Source organism: Piliocolobus tephrosceles, chromosome 7 (assembly GCF_002776525.5).
Source record: "Piliocolobus tephrosceles isolate RC106 chromosome 7, ASM277652v3, whole genome shotgun sequence".
NCBI classification, from domain to species: domain Eukaryota; kingdom Metazoa; phylum Chordata; class Mammalia; order Primates; family Cercopithecidae; genus Piliocolobus; species Piliocolobus tephrosceles.
In genome coordinates, this window is record NC_045440.1 from 46,543,500 (window position 1) to 46,560,302 (window position 16,803).

The 16,803-nt window shown below is 39.5% G+C and overlaps 1 protein-coding gene across 1 annotated transcript; it reads right to left on the bottom strand.

The window, feature by feature from the left end:
* Positions 1–14,413: 14,413 nt before the first annotated feature.
* Positions 14,414–16,577, bottom strand: LOC116418854 (putative ankyrin repeat domain-containing protein 26-like 1). Its single transcript, XM_031935836.1, has 2 exons — positions 16,305–16,577; positions 14,414–14,713 (listed from the first exon to the last, which is right to left on the bottom strand). Exons 1-2 carry the CDS (start codon positions 16,443–16,445, stop codon positions 14,414–14,416), a joined length of 441 nt encoding a protein of 146 aa, XP_031791696.1. The 5' UTR covers positions 16,446–16,577.
* Positions 16,578–16,803: the final 226 nt, after the last annotated feature.

A 16,803-nucleotide genomic window follows, 5' to 3' on the forward strand; every position in this document is an offset into this window, starting at 1 on the left:
GTTTGGTTTTCTGTTCTTGTGATAGTTTGCTGAGAATGATGGTTTCCAGCTGCATCCATGTCCCTACAAAGGACTCAAACTCATCCTTTTTCATGGCTGCATAGTATTCCATGGTGTATATGTGCCAGATTTTCTTAATCCAGTCTGTCATTGATGGACATCCGGGGTGATTCCAAGTCTTTACTATTGTGAATAGTGCCACTAGGAACATACGTGTACATGTGTCTTTATAGCAGCATGATTTATAATCCTTTGGGTATATACCCAGTAATGGGATGGCTGGGTCATATGGCACTTATAGTTCTAGATCCTTGAGGAATCGCCATACTGTTTTCCATAATGGTTGAACTAGTTTACAATCCCACCAACAGTGTAAAAGTGTTCCTATTTCTCCACATCCTCTCCAGCACCTGTTGTTTCCTGACTTTTTAATGATTGCCATTCTAACTGGTGTGAGATGGTATCTCATTGCGGTTTTGATTTGCATTTCTCTGATGGCCAGTGATGATGAGCATTTTTTCATGTGTCTGTTGGCTCTATGAATGTCTTCTTTTGAGAAATGTCTGTTCATATCCTTTGCCCACTTTTTGATGGGGTTGTTTGTTTTTTTCTTGTATATTTGTTTGAGTTCTTTGTAGATTCTGGATATTAGCCCTTTGTCTGATGAGTAGATTGCAAACGTTTTCTCCCATTCTGTAGGTTGCCTGTTCACTCTGATGGTAGTTTCTTTTGCTGTGCAGAAGCTCTTTAGTTTAATCATATCCCATTTGTCAATTTTGGCTTTTGTTGCCATTGCTTTTGGTGTTTTAGACATGAAGTCCTTGCCCATGCCTGTGTCCTGAATGGTATTCCCTAGGTTTTCTTCTAGGGTTTTTATGGTATTAGGTCTAACATTTAAGTCTCTAATCCATCTTGAATTAATTTTTTTATAAGGAGTAAGGAAAGGATCCAGTTTCAGCTTTCTACTTATGGCTAGCCAATTTTCCCAGCACCATTTATTAAATAGGGAATCCTTTCCCCATTCCTTGTTTTTCTGAGGTTTGTCAAAGATCAGATAGCTGTAGATGTGTGGTATTATTTCTGAGGACTCTGTTCTATTCCATTGGTCTATATCTCTGTTTTGGTACCCGTACCATGCTGTTTTGGTTACTGTAGCCTTGTAGTATAGTTTGAAGTCAGGTAGCGTGACGCCTCCAGCTTTGTCCTTTTGACTTAGGATTTTCTTGGCAATGTGGGCTCTTTTTTGGTTCCATATGAACTTTAAAGCAGATTTTTCCAATTCTGAGAAGAAACTCATTGGTAGCTTGATGGAGATGGCATTGAATCTATAAATAACCTTGGACAGTATGGCCATTTTCACGATATTGATTCTTCCTATCCATGAGCATGGTATGTTCTTCCATTTGTTTGTGTCCTCTTTTATTTCACTGAGCAGTGGTTTGTAGTTCTCCTTGAAGAGGTCCTTTACATCCCTGGTAAGTTGGATTCCTAGGTATTTTATTCTCTTTGAAGCAATTGTGAATGGAAGTTCATTCATGATTTGGCTGTTTGTCTGTTACTGGTGTATAAGAATGCTTGTGATTTTTCACATTGATTTTGTAATGTGAGATTTTGCTGAAGTTGCCTATCAGCTTAAGGAGATTTTGGGCTAAGATGATGGGGTTTTCTAAATATACATACATGTCATCTGCAAACAGGGACAATTTGACTTCTTCTTTTCCTAACTGAATACCCTTGATTTCTTTCTCTTGCCTGATTGCCCTAGCCAGAACTTCCAACACTATGTTGAATAGGAGTGGTGAGAGAGGGCATCCCTGCCTTGTTCCAGTTTTCAAAGGGAATTTTTCCAGGTTTTGCCCATTCAGTATGATATTAGCTGTGGGTTTGTCATAAATAACTCTTATTATTTTGAGATACGTTCCATCAATACCTAGTTTATTGAGAGTTTTTAGCATGAAGGGCTGTTGAATTTTGTCAAAGGCCTTTTCTGAATCTATTGAGATAATCATGTGGTTTTTCTCTTTGGTTCTGTTTATATGCTGGATTACGTTTATTGATTTGCATATGTTGAACCAGCCTTGCATCCCAGGGATGAAGCCCACTTGATCATGGTGGATAAGCTTTTTGATGTGTTGCTGGATTTGGTTTGCCAGTATTTTATTGAGGATTTTTGCATCGATGTTCATTGGGGATATTGGTCTAAAATTCTCTTTTTCTGTTGTGTCTCTGCCAGGCTTTGGTATCAGGATGATGTTGGCCTCATAAAATGAGTTAGGGAGTATTCCCTCTTTTTCTAATGATTGGAATAGTTTCAGAAGGAATGGAACCAGCTCCTCATTGTACCTCTGGTAGAATTCAGCTGTGAATCCATCTGGTCCTGGACTTTTTTTGGTTGGTAGGCTATTAATTATTGCCTCAATTTCAGAGCCTGCTATTGGTCTATTCAGGGATTCAACTTCTTCCTGGTTTAGTCTTGGGAGAGTGTAAGTGTCCAGGAAATTATCCATTTCTTCTAGATTTTCTAGTTGATTTGCATAGAGGTGTTTATAGTATTATCTGATGGTAGTTTGCATTTCTGTGGGGTCGGTGGTGATATCCCCTTTATCATTTTTTATTGCATCTATTTGATTCTTCTCTCTTTTCTTCTTTATTTATCTTGCTAGTGGTCTGTCAATTTTGTTGATCTTTTCAAAAACCAACTCCTGGATTCATTGATTTTTTGGAGGGTTTTTTTGTGTCTCTATCTCCTTCAGTTCTGCTCTGATCTTAGTTATTTCTTGCCTTCTGTCAGCTTTTGAATGTGTTTGCTCTTGCTTCTCTAGTTCTTATAATTGTGACGTTAGAGTGTCAATTTTAGATCTTTCTAGCTTTCTCTTGTAGACATTTAGTGCTATAAATTTCCCTCTACGTACTGCTTTAAATGTGTCCCAGAGATTCTAATATGTTGTGTCTTTATTCTCACTGGTTTCAAAGAACATCTTTATTTCTGCCTTCATTTTGTTATGTACCCAGTAGTCGTTCAGGAGCAGGTTGTTCAGTTTCCATGTAGTTGAGCGGTTTTGATTGAGTTTCTTAGTCCTGAGTTCTAGTTTGATTGCACTGTGGTCTGAGAGACAGTTTGTTATAATTTCTGTTCTTGTACATTTGCTGAGGAGTGCTTTACTTCCAATTATGTGGTCAATTTTGGAATAAGTGCTATGTGGTGCTGAAAAGAATGTATATTACAGTGACTTGGCGTGGAGAGTTCTGTAGATGTCTATTAGGTCTGCTTGGTGCAGAGATGAGTTCAATTCCTGGATATCCTTGTTAACTTTCTGTCTCGTTGATCTGTCTAATGTTGACAGTGGGCTGATGAAGACTCCCATTATTATTGTATGGGAGTCTAAGTCTCTTTGTAAGTCTCTAAGTACTTGCTTTATGAATCTGGGTGCTCCTGTATTGGGTGCATATATATTTAGGATAGCTAGCTCTTCCTGGTGAATTGATCCCTTTACCATTATGTAATGGCCTTCTTTGTCTCTTTTGATCTTTGATGGTTTAACGTCTGTTTTATCAGAGACTAGGATTGCAACCTCTGCTTTTTTTTTTTTTTTTTTTTTTCTGTTCTCCATTTGCTTGGTAGATTTTCTTCCAACCCTTTATTTTGAGCCTATGTGTGTCTCTGCATATGAGATGGGTCTCCTGAATACAGCAAACTGATGTGTCTTGACTCTTTATCCAACTTGCCAGTCTGTGTCTTTTAATTGGACCATTTGGTCCATTTACATTTAAGGTTAATATTGCTATGTGTGAGCTTGATCCTGTCATTATGATATTAACTGGTTATTTTGCTCGTTAGTTGATGCAGTTTCTTCTCAGCATTGATGGTCTTTACATTTTGGCATGTTTTTGCAATGGCTGGTACCGGTTGCTCCTTTCCATGTTTAGTGCTTCCTTCAGGGTCTTTTGTAAGGTAGGCCTGGTGGTGACATAATCTCTAACCATTTGCTTGTCTATAAAGGATTTTATTTCTCCTTCACTTATGAAACTTAGTTTGGCTGGATATGAAATTCTGGGTTTAAAATTCTTTTCTTTAAGAATGTTGAATATTGGCCCCCACTCTCTTTTGGCTTGGAGAGTTTCTGCCGAGAGATCTGCTGTTAGTCTGATGGGCTTCCCTTTGTGGGTAACCCGACCTTTCTCTCTGGCTGTCCTTAACAATTTTTCCTTCATTTAAACTTTGGTGTATCTGACAATTATGTGTCTTGAAGTTGCTCTTCTCAAGGAGTATCTTTGTGGCATTCTCTGTATTTCCTGAATTTGAATGTTGGCCTGCCTTAGTAGATTGGAGAAGTTCTCCTGGATGATGTCCTGAAGAGTGTTTTCCAACTTGGTTCCATTTTCCCCCTCACTTTCAGGCACCCCAATCAGACGTAGATTTGGTCTTTTCACATAATCCCATACTTCTTGCAGACTTTGTTCATTTCTTTTTCCTCTTTTTTCTTTAGACTTCTCACTTCTTTTCTTTCATTTCATCCTCAATCGCTGATACTCTTTCTTCTAGTTGATCGAGTTAGTTACTGCAGCTTGTGCATTTGTCACGTATTTCTCGTCTCATGGTTTTTACCTCTGTCAGTTCGTATATGGCCTTCTCTGCATTGATTATTCTAGCTCTCCATTCTTCCATTCTTTTTTCAAATTTTTAGTTTCTTTGTGCTGGGCATATAATTCCTCCTTTAGCTCTAAGAAGTTTGATGGACTGAAGTCTTCTTCTCTCAACTCATCAAAGTCATTCTCCATCCAGCTTTGATCCATTGCTGGCGATGAGCTGCATTTCTTTGGAGGGGGAGATGTGCTCTTATTTTTTGAATTTCCAGCTTTTCTGCCCTGCTTTTTCCCCATCTTTGTGGTTTTATCTGCCTTTGGTATTGGTGGTGGTGACGTACTGATGGGGTTTTAGTGTGGGTGACCTTCCTGTTTGTTAGTTTTCCTTCTAACAGTCAGGACCCTCAGCTGTAGGTCTGTCAGAGATTGCTTGAGGTTCACTCCAGATGCTGTTTGCCTGGGTATCAGCAGCAGAGGCTGCAGAAGATAGAATATTGCTGAACAGCGAGTGTACCTGTCTGATTCTTGCTCTGGAAACTTCGTCTCAGGGGTGTACCCTGCCATGTGAGGTATATGGTGTCAGTCTGCACCTAGTGGGAGATGTCTCCCAGTTAGGCTACTCAGAGGTCAGGGACCCACTTGAGTAGGCAGTCTGTCCATTCTCAGATCTCAACCACCGTGTTGGGAGACCCACTGCTCTCTTCAAAGTTGTCAGACAGGGTCGTTTCCATCTGCAGAGGTTTCTGCTGCCTTTCGTTTAGCTGTGCCCTGTCCCCAAAGGTGGAGTCTACAGAGACAGGCAGGCCTCCTTGAGCTGCTGTGGGCTCCACCCAGTTCAAGCTTCCCAGCGGCTTTGTTTACCTACTAAGCCTCAGCAATGGTGGGCACCCCTCCCCCAGCCTGGCTGCTGCCTTGCAGTTAGATCACAGACTGCTGTGCTAGCAATGAGGGAGGCTCTGTGGGCATGGGACCCTCCTGGCCAGATGTGGGATATAATATCCTGGTGTGTCCTTTGCTAAGACCCTTGGTAAAGCGCAGTATTGGGGTGGGAGTTACCCGATTTTCCAGGTGTTGTGTGTCTCCGTTTCTCTGGCTAGGAAAAGGGATTCCCTTCCCCCTTGCGCTTCCCAGGTGAGGCGATGCCTCACCCTGCTTCAGCTCTTGCTGGTCGGGCTGCAGCAGCTGACCAGCACCCATTGTCTGACACTCCCTAGTGAGATGAACACGGTACCTCAGTTGAAAATTCAGAAATCACCCGTCTTCTGTCATTTGCGCTGGGATTTGGAGATGAGCTGTTCGTATTCGGCCATATTGCTCCACCCTCCTACTTATTTTTTTAATTAAAAAAAAATCCTGACTGCATCCTCTCCCTCTTACACTCCCAGAGGAAGTGAAGAATTATCATCAATGGCAAATGGCAGTTGCAGAAAAGCAACACCAAAAGCTGCACACGTACAGCCTCCCAAGACTAAACCAGGAAGATTTTGAATCCCTGAATAGACCAATAACAAGTTCTAAAATTGAGGTAGTAATTAACAGCCTCTAACCAAAAAAGCCCAGGACCAAGCAGATTCACACCTGAATTCTACCAGACGTACAAAGAGGAACTGGTATCATTCCTTCTGAAATTATTCCAAACAATAGAAAAAGAAATATTCCTACCTAACTCATTTTATGAGGCCAGCATTATCGTGATACCAAAACCTGGCAGAGACACAACAAAAAAAGAATCTCAGGCCAATATCCCTGATGAACATCAATGTGAAAATCCTCAAAAAAATACTGGCAAACCGAATCCAGCATCACATCAAAAAGCTTATCCATCACGATCAAGTTGGCTTCATCCCTGATATGCAAGGCTAGTTCAACATACGTAAATCAACAAATGTAATCCATCTCATAAACAGAACTAATGACAAAAACCACATAATTTTCTCAATAGATGCAGAAAAGGCCTGCAATAAATTTCAACATCACTTCATGCTAAAAACTCTCAATAAAGCTATCTGAAAATAATAAGAGCTATCTATAACAAACCCACAGCCAGTATCATACTAAATAGGCAAAAGCTAGAAGCATTCCTTTTGAAAACCAACACAAGAGAAGGATGTCCTCGCTCACCACTCCTATTCAACATAGTATTGGAAGCCCTGGCTAGGGCAATCATTCAAGAGAAAGAAATAAAGGGTATTCAAATACGAAGAAAAGATGTAAAATTGTCTCTGTTTGCAGATGACATGATTGTATATTTAGAAAACCCCATCATCTCAGCCCAATATCTCCTTAAGCTGATAAGCAACTTCAACAAAGTCTCAGGATACAAAATCAATGTGCGAAAATCACAAGCATTCCTATATACCAATAATAAACAGAGAGCCAAATCATGAGTGAACTCCCATTCACAACTGCTACAAAGAGAATAAAATACCTAGGATTACAACTTACAAATAATGAGAAGGATTTCTTCAAGAAGAACTACAACCCACTGCTCAAGGAAATAAAAGAGGACACAAACAAATGGAAAAAGATTTCATGTTCATGGATGTAAAGAATCAATATCATGAAAATGACAATACTGCCCAAAGTAATTTATAAATTCAATGCTATCCCGAACAAGCTACCATTGACTTTCTTCACAGAATTACAAAAACCACTTTAAATTTCATATGAAATCAAAAACTAGCTGGTATAGCCAAGAGAATCCTAAGTAAAAAGAACAAAGCTGAAGACATCATGCTACCTGACTTCAAACTATACTACAAGGTTACGGTAACAAAAACACCATGGTACTGGTACCAAAATAGATATATAGACCAATGGAACAGAACAGAGGCCTCAGAAATAATGCCAAACACCTACAAATCATCTGATTGTTGAAAAATCTGACAAAAACAGGCAATGGGGAAAGGATTTCCTGTTTAGTAAATGGTGCTGGGGAAACTGGCTAATCATATGCAGAAAACTGAAACTGGACTCCTTCCTTACACCTTAGACAAAACTTAACTCAAGACAGATTAAAGACTTAATAAGACCTAAAACCATAAAAACTCTAGAAGAAAACCTAGGCAATACCATTCAGGACACAGGCATAGGCAAAGACTTCATGACTAAAACACCAAAAGCAATGGTAACAAAAGCCAAAATTTACAAATGAGATCTAACTCAACTAAAAAGCTTCTGCAAAGCAAAAGAAACTATCAGAGTGAACAGGCAACCTACAGAATGGGAGAAAAGTTTTGCAATTTATCCATCTGACAAAGGGCTAATATGCAGAATTTACAAAGAACTTAAACAAATTTACAATAAAAAAGAACATCAGTAAGTGGGTGAAGGATATAAACAGACACTTCTCAAAAGAAGACATTTATGTGGCCAAAGAACACATGTAAAAAAGCTCATCATCATTTGTCATTAGAGAAATGCAAAATCAAAACCACAATGAGATACCATCTCACACCAGTTAGAATGGCGATCATTAAAAAGTCAGAAAACAACAGATGCTGGAGAGGATGTGGAGAAATAGAAATGCTTTTATACTGTTGGTGGGAGTGTAAATTAGTTCAACCATTGTGGAAGATAGTGTGGCGACTCCTCAAGGATCTAGAACCAGAAATACCATTTGACCCAGCAATCCCATTACTGGGTACATACCCCAAAAATTATAAATCATTCTACTATAAACACACAAGTACAATATGTTTATTGCAGCACTGTTCACAATAACAAAGACTTGGAACCAACCCAAATGCCCATCAATGACAGACTAAATAAAGAAAATGTGGCACATATACACCATGGAATACTATGCAGTCATAAAAAAAGGATGAGTTCATGTCCTTTGCAGTGACATGGATGAAGCTGGAAACCATCATTCTCAGCAAATTAATACAGGAACAGAAAACCAAACACTGCATGTTCTCACTCATAAGTGGGAGTTGAACAATGAGAACACATGGACATAGGGAAGGGAACATCACAAACTGGGGCATCTCGTGGGATGGGGGGTTAGGGGAGGGACAGCATTAGGAGAAATACCTAATGTAGATGACAGGTTGATGGGTCCAGCAAACCACCATGGCACTTGTATACCTACGTAACAAACCTGCAGGTTCTGCACATGTATCCCAGAACTTAAAGTATAACAACAAAAAAATCAAAGTCCAATTTTTTAGAAAGGCTATTATGAATAATTTCCTTTCCATTCTAGCCAACAGAATCTCATACAAAATTTTAAAATAAATTCTCTTTTTAATGAAGCTTATTACACAGACCAATTATAACACACTTGGACTTTCTGTTTTGCCCTAAACATACTCTTTCTTAAATAACTAGTCATTTCATTTTAGGATAAAAAGCTATCACACAAGACTCTTTCTTACACAAAATTATTTTCCTTTTAATCTTTGTTACCAAAAATACCTCTTTATAATTTAACTTTCTTTAAATCTCTCTCTTACTGAAGGTTTTCCTTTATCTTGTTATATAAGAAATATTTTAATAAACTTTGAATTGGACAACAATTATTTTCATTTTATTTCTTATCATTTCTTCATTTCATTTTTTTCTTACAGTTTTTCCTTTTTCATTGGAATAATTATTTTGGCACACTTTATTCGTAAAATCACATATTAATTAAAATTTTGATTTTTTATAATAATTTTTTGTGAAAACCTAGGAGGCTGGACATCTTTAATTGTCACATCAGCATTTTATAGGTGTGAATCATCTTTGGTTTGTGTTTTTTTTTTTTTTTTTTTTTGAGACAGTGGTTTGCTCTGTCCCCCAGCAGGGGGTGCAATGGCACGATCTCGGCTCACTGCAACCTCTGCCTCCTGGGTTCAAGCAATTCTCCTGCCTCAGCCTCCTGAGTACCTGGGATTACAGGCATGCACCACCACGCCCAGCTAATTTTTGTATTTTTAGTAGAGATGAGGTTTCACCATGTTGGTCAGGCTGGTCTCAAACTCCTGACCTTGTGATCTGCCTCCCAAAGTGCTGGAATTAGAGGTGTGAGCCACCATGCCTGGCCGGTGAGAACCACCTTATATTTATTTGGAAAATGTTTCTAATAATGTAATTTAAAAATTGATAATGACCCAAGTATTTAATATCTATTATTTGATACAACATTAAGATTCAACTTATATGACAAGTTCATTTATAAGCTTTTATTCTATTACATATTACCTAATTTGTTATTAATAGGTTTTTCTTACTGATAACTCTGGATTGAGCTGTTTCCATTAAATCAACAATATTAAATGTCTTATTTATCAAAAATTACATAAACAAAATTCATTGTTTTATGCTGGGTTTATAATTTATAACCTTTGTGCCAAATTTTGACATCTTAAAGTAGCTAGCAGAGATGAATATAAAACCACTTGACCAGAAAATTTAAAAAAAGAAAAAAGAAAAAACCACTTGACCAATACATCTAAACAATAATGTATGCTGACAATTGTGAAGACGTTTTGAATTTTCTTTATACCAATCAATTTAAAGCCAACTCATTGGTTAAAAAGCTACTTAAGTCACATGAACTTGAAAAAGCATTTGGGAATAAGTTTCTAATTTTCTGATAAAATATTTAAGAACATTTTAAAAAGCCAATTAGGGTCCTTTTATATACTTTTGATACTCAAACATTATATACATATGTCATATAAATATTTAGACATACAGACACAGAAGTAGATCTTAGGGATTCATAAGATTTTTCATTTGCCAGTTTTTCTTCTCCACTTTAGATCATTAGTCTTTTGATTACCTGTTCCCTGCTGTAAACAATTATCCGTTAGACAACTCCAAATGTGCATGTTTAAAGGTATGACTCTTAAGTGAAACAAAATGGAGGATTTATATTTTACTCAAGCAAAAAAAAAAAAAACAATGCTATAAAAGTTTAGTTAAGATGGCCATGGAAAGCAGACACCCTTAAATGTGACTTCCTTAAAGATTTTTAAAAATTGGCTTACTGGCTTTAGAATGGAGCCTTTTAAGAAACAGGGCCAAGGAAGCATGCAGCTTCTAGAGCCTAACATGCAGGAAGAGCTGTAAGGCAGAACAGATACCTAAAAATCAAGAATTTCGTTTTTACAGAAAATCCTCAGGACCTCAAAAGATGAAAACATTATAAGATGAGACAATGCCATGTTTTTACCATGCATTTCACTACAAGTACATTTCCCCTGAGGTTGTAGTGAAACCTACACTTGCACATGAGATGGGACTGGTCTGACCTCAGCACTCCTTAGTCTGCTTGCCTCTCCCAGGGTCCCAGCCTGGCCACACCTTCTTACAGGGCACTCTCGAGTGCCCATACACAAGCTACAAGAATTTTCATAATGCAATCACACACAATCACCATGTGACTGCATTATGAAAATTCTTGTAGTGTGCTTTTCAACTCTATCGGGTCAGTTATGTTCTTCTTTATACTGGCTATTTTGTCTGTTAGCTCCTGCAATGTTTTACAATGATTTTTAGCTTCCTTGCATTGGATTACAGCATACTTCTTTCACTCAGTGAACTTTGTTCCTACCCATATTCTGAATTCTACTTGTATCATTTCAGACATCTCAGCCTCAGCCCAGTTCTGAACACTTGCTGGAGAGTTGATGCAGTCATTTGGAGGAAAGAAGGCATGCTGACTTTTTGAGTTTTCAGTATTCTTGCATGGATTCTTTCTCATCTTTATGGGCTTACCCCACCTTCAACCTTTGAGGTTGCTGACCTTTGGGCAGGATACTTTTTTTTTTATCGTATTTGATGACTTTGAGAGTTTGTGGTGTAAGGTGGATTCAGCCAATTGGCTTTGTTTCTGGAGGATTTTAGGGGACCAACGTTCAGCTCCCAATTCCTGGACTATATGCTTTAACTATGGGGGACTTGCATTGAGCCCCATCTTTGTTCCCTGGCTCCTCCAGGTTTGGAGTCCACTGTACTGGAGGACCAAAGTGCAGCAGCTATAGCAGAGTGCTAGCAGATGCAAAAGTGCCTGCCTCCCTGCGGACATTCACCTAGTGGTGGAGGCGAGACAGCTGGGGTGGGGGCCAAGGGGGCCCGGCTGACAGTGTGTGCTGTTACACTGGAGGAGGTATTGGTTTGGGGTGGGGTGCTGGCAAGTGCAGGTCTGGGTGCCTTCTCTGTGCCCCTCGAGCAACAGTGGTCGCTCAGGGTATAAGAGGGTCCCTTTTTCTCTGTGCAGCATTAGCTCAAGGGCAAGGTGCTGGTGGAGGTGGGGATTTTTGGCTCTGTGCCCACCATAGCTCCATCTTCAGTGGCAGTTGGCGTGCATTTGGGGTGTGTGGCTGCACTCCCATGTGCTGGTAGGGCAAGGACAGCAAAACCCACCTGTGTAGACACACACCAGCAAAGTGATGTAGGAAGTTTCCATATAAAGAGCTGCAGTATGGAGAGGCAATGTGCAGGCTGGTGCATGCCTGTAGGGGCCACATTGCTGCAGCTCTCCACTGGTCAAGCACAGTCCACTGGCACAGAAGCTATGGTGTGGGCACCCGAGAGTGTCCTGTAAGCAAGTGTGGCCAGGCTGGGGCCCTGGGAGAGGCAAGCAGACTAAGGAGTGCTGAGGTCAGACCAGTCCCATCTCATGTGCAAGATTGCCCAGCAGAGATCAGGTCTGAGAGGAGAACTCTCTCAAAAGTAAAGACCCAGCACAGCAAAGCTGTTCTACTTCTTTTTTAAGCAAGTCCCCTTTTTTAAGAAGGGAACTCTCAGACCTGATCTCTACTGGGCAATCTTGCACATGAGATGCAGTTGGTCTGACCTCAGCACTCCTAAAGTGCTGGGGTAAAGTGTCTCACAAGAGCAAGTGGAGCTTAGATAGCTGCCCCTGCCCTCCGGGCTCCACATGAGCTGTCTTGCTGCTCCACCACTTTGCTTGTCTCCTGGGGGCTCCACCCCAGAGATGTGAGTTAGCAATCACTAAGTACAATCAGCCAGGATGGAGGGTCTGTGCTGTGGGCCAAGTCAGGGTTCCCTGTCTGGTGATGAGCAGTGGAGGGTGTGTGAGACCCATGGGAGATGGGCTGGCATGCTCCTTGAGCCAACTGCAGCTTGTTGGAGGTGTCAATACAGCACTTAAAGTCTTTGCTCCTTGATATTCTGAGAGTAGCAAGGACAGTTCCACTTCAGAGGCAGTGGCAGAGAGGATTTCAGTTGCTCCTGGAAGCTCTGTCCAGGGAACTGCCAAGTTGCTACCGGCTTGATAGCTTCAGTGGGGGATTGGCTAGAGACCCAGGCCAGGAGGACCTGCCCATCAAGGAGATATGGAAACTGGCACCCACACAACTGTATGGCCACTTTTCCATAGAGCCGCTGTGGTACGCTGGGAGTTCATTCCAGCCCCCAGTTGCCTCAGATTTTCCAGTGCCTGAAGGTATCACCAGTGAAACCTGCAAAAAAGGAAAGATGACAGCCTGCCCCTTCCTCTGGGAGCTCCGTACCACTGAGGTATGAACCTGTTGCCAATCTGAACACACCTGTAGGAGCTGGCTGGAGGCAAGTTGAGAAGTCTTACCTAGACAGGAGGAACAAGAATAGGAACTTACTTAAAAGAGATGTTTGGCGGCAGGGCTCAGTGGCTCAAGCCTGTAATCCCAGCACTTTGGGAGGCCGAGATGGGCGGATCACGAGGTCAGGAGATCGAGACCATCCTGGCTAACACAGTGAAACCCCTTCTCTACCAAAAAATACAAAAAAAACTAGCCAGGCGAGGTGGCGGGCGCCTGTAGTCCCAGCTACTCGGGAGGCTGAGGCAGGAGAATGGCATAAACCTGGGAGGTGGAGCTTGCAGTGAGTCGAGATCCAGCCACTGCACTCCAGCCTGGGCAACAGAGCGAGACTCCCTCTCAAAAAAAAAAAAAAAGATGTTTGGCCACATTTTTGCAGAGCAGCTGTGCTGTGCTGGGGGTTCACTTCAACCCCTGGTCACCTCAGACACTCTGAAGCCCTAAGGCTGAAATGGCTAAGTCACCCAAACAGCAAAGATGACAGACTGGTCCTCCCCCTGGGAGCTCTGACCCAGGGGGCCTGAAACCTCTGTCAACCAGAGAATAGCAGTGAAGGTAGCAGGAGACCCTGGTTGAAAGGCTCCAACCAGTGATGAGAAACGTGGTCAGGGACTGACTTAAAAAAGAGTCTGGCCATGTTTCTGTAGGGTGGCTGTGCTGTGCTGGGGTACCACTTGCACCCCAGTCAGCTTGGACTCTCCAAAGTCTGCAGGCCAGAACAGCTAGTCCCCCAAACATCAAAGGTGGTGGCTGCCCCTCTCCTCTGGGAACTCTGTCCCAGGGGGGGTTTCAAATCTCTGTTGGTTGGGGAATACTGGTGGGGGTAGCTGGAGGACCCAGTTGGAAGGTCCTGTCCAGTGAGGAGGAAGAGCATCAGCAGCCTGCTTACAGAAGCAGTCTGGCCATGATTTGGCAAAGCAGCTGTGCTGTGCTGTGCTGCGGGATCTCTTCTGCCCCTGGTCAGTTTGCACTCTACAAAGCCAGCAGGCTGGAATGGCTAAGTTGCCCAAACAGGAAACATGGCAGTCTGCCCCATCTTTTCTCTCAGAGTTTATCTTGTGTGATGGAGCTTAATTTTCAGGCTGTTAATTTTACTGTCAGCATTAGAGGGCTGTTCAGAAAGAATCTCGCTGTTATCTTTTAGGTTAGACATATGAAAATTCACTGTCTCCTATAAATAAACCCATTCATGTCTTGTTCTCTGGAAAGAGGTCTCTTTCTGCTATCTGACTTTGGTCACAATCATGGAGAGCAGCAACCAGTCTACTATGAAATGATTGAATTTCTGTGTCCAGTCATTCCTTGATGTATTTTACATTCTTCAGCTCAGAACTGAGCATTTTATTCTCAGTTGTCAAGATGTTAAGCTGTCCGTTGTACTGAAATACTGTTTTTGCTTCCTCATTCAATTTTATAGCCTTTAGAAGATTATCATGCTCTTCTTTCACACTTTCAATGTCCTCAAAATACTTCTTTTCCTTTAGCTGATTCTGATGTTTTACTATATCCAGTTCCAGTCTTAGCATGGCAATTTCTTCCTGCAACATGCTATTTTCATGCAAGAGATCTTTTTCTTTCTTATGGCTAAGAGAAATCTAAGTAAACAAAGGAAACTTTTAGTTAGTGCTCAATAGAATGACACGTTATAATTTCTTCTGAAATTAAAGAGTAACCTGTATATCTGTATAATGAAATAATTCCCATGGTGAATATTTAACTGGAAAAAACGTTGGACAAAACTTCAAACCTAAGAGAGTGTAAATTCCCAAAAGTTAATCTATTTAAAGACCATGAAAAATAAATCACTAGAGGATTTTTAAGAATATCAGATTTGGAAAAGCCTTTCTCCGGATTACAAAAAACCCAGAGGCATAAAATATAAGATTAATACATTTGACTATATTTTAAAAATTGGTTGTATACTCTTGATAACCACCTATAATCTATAAACTACACCACTGTAAGAGCCTTAGCTATGCATATATTTGGAGAGAAGCAATTTCTCAAAGTTCTTTAATTTCCTTTTTCTGAATAAACTGACTTTTCTGAATAAACTTTCTGTATAAACATTTTCTGAAAAAACTTTCCTTTTATGAATAAACTGACCTCTCCATTAGTATGTTAAGAAGACGAACTAGTATTCAAAAACTAAAAAATCTGTTGTTAGTAGTAAAACTTATTTTTGAAATTATAAAGATCATCAATTCTTATGAAAAATATCAAATGCTTCTCCTTTGGATTGAGGCCATTGTAAATGTCACTATTCAACGGCTGCAGACAAATGGAGTTGAATTAAGAGCATAGCTTTATCTTATATATACATGTATAGATAAATGATAAAGAATATATAGAATATATATATTCACACACGCATATGTATGTATGTATATATGTATACATATATACACATACATATGCATGTGTGTGCATATATAGATTTAAAAATCCTTTATACTTTCCAAAATACATAGAGTTGGTTTTTCAAATATATACACATATAAAAACATTTGAAAATGGCTAAGAAAATATCTCAGAATTCATTTTCTTTTCAGCTACTTCTATCTGCTTTGGTTTGTTAATCAGAATCTTGTTTAATAATATTGTAGCATTCTGTTCTTCAGAAAGTTGCTTCTGGGTATCATTTCAGTCCTGCACAACCTAGAGATACATTTTTGGTTTAATAGGACCGAGAAAGTCTAAAAGAGCAGAAACTCTTTTATAAAACTGTTAAAAGAAAGTAGCCTATTAAAACACAAAAATGTTTAACCCGCAAGAATCATTCAAATTTTAATTGCATATGTGAGAGCTAAATTTCTCTAAGAGGAAAAACTGTTCTTACCTATATAAAGATACAGTATTGTGTAATAAAATTTCCTTCAAAACATTTAACACATTTTAGTTTCAAAGCTATTTAGCCTGTATCTTAACATAAAAATCCATAAATGAGCATTTATGTTAGTGATTAAACTAAGTGATTAAACTCAACTTATCCTCCATTTTTTTATTCTGAAAACACAGACTGAGATGCCAAGGTTTACAATAAAATAATTGTAACTATAAACGCCATAGTTCATTTTAAAAATTAGTTAACAGCTTTGGTGTGTTCACACCTAAATACCATACTACATTAAATCAAAGGAATATAAGTAATATTGATGAAATATAAAGTTTTCATCAGAAATTTACCTGATCCAAATTCTTTCTTACTGTCCCCAATTCCATGGCTCGTATTTTCAGAGTCCGTTTCAGTTGTTGGTTCATTTCAACAGCTTTCCTATATTCCTCTTCTTTTCTTTCTAACTCTTCACTACCGTTTTTATACAACATATCAGCATCCTTTCTCTTTTCTTCTTCTCGTTTTAAAGTCAATCTATACAGTTAAATATAGTTACATTCAAATTTGTTTTATTAGAAAACAAGAAAGTTTATTTTGTGATGTGGCTCTTCCTGCATAGGTTTATTATACAAATAAAATTTCTGTGTTCTTGAATATTTTTTCTTTCCAGTTCTCATGATTTTAATTTCTTCCTTCAATCTCTTCCAAGGGACAAATACTTGAAAGGTAGTGAGGAAAGAACATCTTGCTAATTGGTGAGTTTCTGTTACTAGTAACACCAATAAATATTATGAAAAATGATATTAGAAATTATTGGGTTAATTTACAAGTTGAAAATTATCTCTTTTT